The following is a 3,883-nucleotide window of genomic DNA, read 5'->3' as shown; positions in this document are numbered from 1 at the left end:
ACGCCCGCAGCCAAACATTCACGCCATAATTTGCGCCCCAAAAGTATTGCCCGGATAAACTACGGAATGTAAAACATACGGAAACTGAAAGACGACAAAAACAAAAAAAAACAAAAAAAAACAGCGAAAAAAATTAACCTGCCTCTCACTCATCGCGAAACTATTAAGCCACCTACGCTCCGCTCGGTGGCAATGAAATATCTATCTAGCAAATAAAACAGTATAATAAAAGTGCATAAGAATTAAAAATTAAAAATATCCTTCTCTTAAGCTAAGGCTACACTGATAGTTTTTTCAGGCGGCTGCAATGCAATTGTTGCATTGCAGCCGCCTGAAAATTGTTGCTGTCTAGCCATCTAAAAAAAGGAACCACGAAAAACGTCAAAAAAACATTCGAATTACAAAACATTCGAATTACAAAACATTCGATTTACAAAACATTCGAACTACAAAACATTCGAATTTATCAAAAACATTCGAAAGTTATTTAAAGGGACATTTTTTATCCGAGCGCGAAAAAGTGAAAAATGGCGGATGCTCAAAGAAAATCTGCTGCTGCTGCTGCCTTAGCTTTGCTTCTCTTGGAGGAGGAAGAATTTGAAGAAGAAGAAATTGAAAGGAAATGTTGGGTCCAGCCATGTCTAGCCAAAAGGAAACGATTTGGAGCTTTTCATACGATCTTTCAGGAAATTAGACATGATCCTAAGAGGTGTCGTGATTACATTCGCATGCAGAATGAACAGTTTTTGTATTTAGTTGATCAGATGAAGGAAGGTCTACAAAAACAAGATACTCCCTTAAGAGAATGCATAACACCAGAAGAATTAACATGTGTTGTTTTACGCTTTTTTGCCACCGGAGAAACGTTTCGATCATTAGAATTCCAGTTTAGAATTTCTCGAGCTAGGATTTCCGAAGCTGTAATTGAAGTTTCAGAGGCAATCATTAAAGCCCTAAGCAACTATTTGAATACTCCGAAATCTAAAGAAGAATGGATTGAAATTTCCAAAAAGTTTGATCAAAGGTGGAATTTCCCTAACGGAATCGGAGCGATAGATGGAAAGCATATAGTGATGCAGCAGCCTGATGATTCAGGCTCCCGCTACAGAAATTATAAAGGGAGCGACAGTATAGTTTTGTTGGCAATGGTTGGTCCAGAATATGAGTTTCTTTATGCTGATGTTGGCGCGAATGGACGTGATTCAGACGGCGGTATCTGGGACCAATGCAAGTTAAAACAATCGCTTGAGGATGGATCTCTCAATTTACCTCCTCCACAGAATTTGCCGGGACGTAAGATGAAGGTTCCTTTTGTCGCGACTGGAGATGACGCATTTCCCTTAAAAAACTATTTAATGAAACCTTATCCTCAAAAAGGCTTAACAGTTGAAAGGCGCATTTTCAATTATCGCTTATCGCGGGAAAGGCGAATCTCTGAGAACGGATTCGGTATCTTGGCAAATAGATGGCGTATTTTTCGTCGACCGATAGCGCTAGGTCCTGAAAAGGTAAAGAAAATTACCTTAGCTACGATCGCATTACATAATTGGCAGAGAAGTTCGACATCAGTTGGGAAGATTGATCTACCCGCAGGATTGATTGACCATGAAACTGGCTCGGGTGAACTTATCGAGGGGTCTTGGAGAAACGAAGTACCAAGTGGAACCTATTTTTCACTAGAAAACGATCGACATGGAAATCGTTCGACCAACATAGCTAAATCAATTAGAGAAGAATTTACAGACTATTTCAATTTGGAGGGAGCTGTCAATTGGCAATGGAAGTCGGCTAGAGTTGACATTTAATCAATCGCTATTGGACACCTTTATTTTATTCTGTTTGACCAAAACGTTTTAAAACTCAATGAACAATGAAGGATATATCATGTTAAAGACACAATAAGGATTGTTTGAAACTGAGCTATAAACTTTTACATTTATATGAACAAATAAAGTTTGATTTCTTAAATATATAATATACTCTTGGAAAAGGTATGTAGGAGATCTAAAGTGAAGTAGATGATTCTGTTCTTTCCACCTCTTATTAGACCCTCCCACATTAGTTTTCCAAGAGTAGTAGACTATAAAGTTAAACTTGTAGTTAAAATCATTATATATTATTATAAACAGTAGAATCGACTCGTTATACCTTAAAATGGGAACTTATATATATAAATAGAGTTTGAATTTCAAAAATATAATTATTGGATTTGATAAAGTTTGATTCTAAAACGGATCGAAATAAAACGTTAACGTATCTTTATTGAACTCAACAAATCAATCGTTTTGTCACTAGTCTCAATTGTTACCAAAAGAGTCATTAGAATATGTAGAACTGGCGTCAATCGGGCCAGTACTGTGCAAAAAATCGGTGAAAGATCTAGCTTGAGAACTTGTTCCAGGACGAGTTTCGTACGTTGATTGTGCAAAAGAAGCACGTCTTTGTTCATATTCAAAAAACAGATCCATTATTTGCTTTTTCAGGTATGTCCAGTCAACAGGGTCACATTGTAAGAGATTATCGGCAACAAGTTTTCCGAACAAGTTTGCTCTCGCTTCGAGATTGCTAAGCTGATTTACAGGTTGTTGTATCACTGCTTGGGGTTGGGGTTGGATTGGGGCTTTCATTGTTTCGGCTAAGGTCTTCCAAAGTTCGATTTTGGCAGCTCTTTCTTCCGATTTCTCTTGGGCTTTTGACATTTTCTTGGGTGGTGGGGGAGGCAGTTCACTCGCATCAACTGATTCAATCGTATTCAATGTTTCATCCATTCCACACGTAATATCAATAAACTCCATTGAATTAAAAAATTGCCATTTTGACAAGTAAACATCCGAGATGCCTGATCCAGACTTGGTTTTCGACGCATCCTCTCTGAGCTTTTCACTTTTATATTGAGTCAAAGTGTTATGCCACGCTTGTTTAATTTCATCGATCGTGAATTTACCATCATAAATGTCGTATAATTTTTCCATCAAGGCGCTTCTCAAAGTTCTATCTCTATAATCTTTTGATGAGTGGTTCCACAATGCAGGATTTTCCCTGTAAAAATCAACAAGTTCCTCCTTTTTTCTCACGATTAATCTCCTTTACAAGAAAATTCATTTCATCCATGAATTTCCACTTCTTAAGCGGGATATCCTTTTCCTCAGATTCTGCGTGTGTGACTTTCTTCTTCCATTCCCTAACGAAAGAAGTTCTTAACGAATGAAAACTTTTTTCAAGAGTTTCAATACTGTATAGTTCGTCAAATAATCCAACAAGATTCTTCCTTAATTCCTCCTTTGTTCTCTTGCATTTGTTATGGGGATGGGCCCCATCCCATAATGCAGGGTTTTCTTCGAAAAATATGATCAAAGTCTTTCTTTCTTCATCTGAAAGTTTTTTTCCAGCCATCTTGTCACTATCTGCTAAAAAACAACTCACAATCATTTTACAACTTTTTCAAAAAAACATTCAAAAATAAAACATTCGAAATACAAAACATTCGATTTTCGAAGGTCCGACGTTCGAATGACGTAATAAGATTGGAATGTCAGATACATCGTCAAAAAATTGCAGATTCTTCTGCAACAAAATCAGTTCAAACTGATTTTGTTGCAGACACTTGCAATTTGTTCTACAATATTTTTATTGCGTTGCAGAGCAATTGCAGAAAAAATTGACGTGCTACATTTTGCAATTTCTCGCGCGCTTGCAATGCAACGCTAATTGCATTGCAGCCGCCTGAAAAAATCATCAGTGTAGCCTTAGCTTAAAGTAGTAGAAAACATTTATGCAACTCTTTTAATTTGTAAATGCTGCTAAAAATGGTTTGAAATTTTTCTAAAAAAGATCACATTAAACGGAAAAGGTTTTTTTATGATTGACCTTCATTTATAACACC

General features: G+C 36.7%; 1 protein-coding gene across 1 annotated transcript; it reads left to right on the top strand.

Annotated features, from left to right (window-relative positions):
* Nucleotides 1–527: 527 nt before the first annotated feature.
* LOC136824367 (putative nuclease HARBI1) lies at nt 528–1,805 on the top strand. Its single transcript, XM_067080522.1, has one exon. It carries the CDS (start codon nt 528–530, stop codon nt 1,803–1,805), a length of 1,278 nt encoding a protein of 425 aa, XP_066936623.1.
* The last annotated feature ends 2,078 nt before the right edge of the window (nt 1,806–3,883 follow it).

Source organism: Clytia hemisphaerica, unplaced genomic scaffold (assembly GCF_902728285.1).
Source record: "Clytia hemisphaerica strain Z4C2 unplaced genomic scaffold, Clytia hemisphaerica genome assembly, whole genome shotgun sequence".
NCBI lineage: Eukaryota > Metazoa > Cnidaria > Hydrozoa > Leptothecata > Clytiidae > Clytia > Clytia hemisphaerica.
This window is presented reverse-complemented; position numbering and strand designations above follow the sequence as displayed.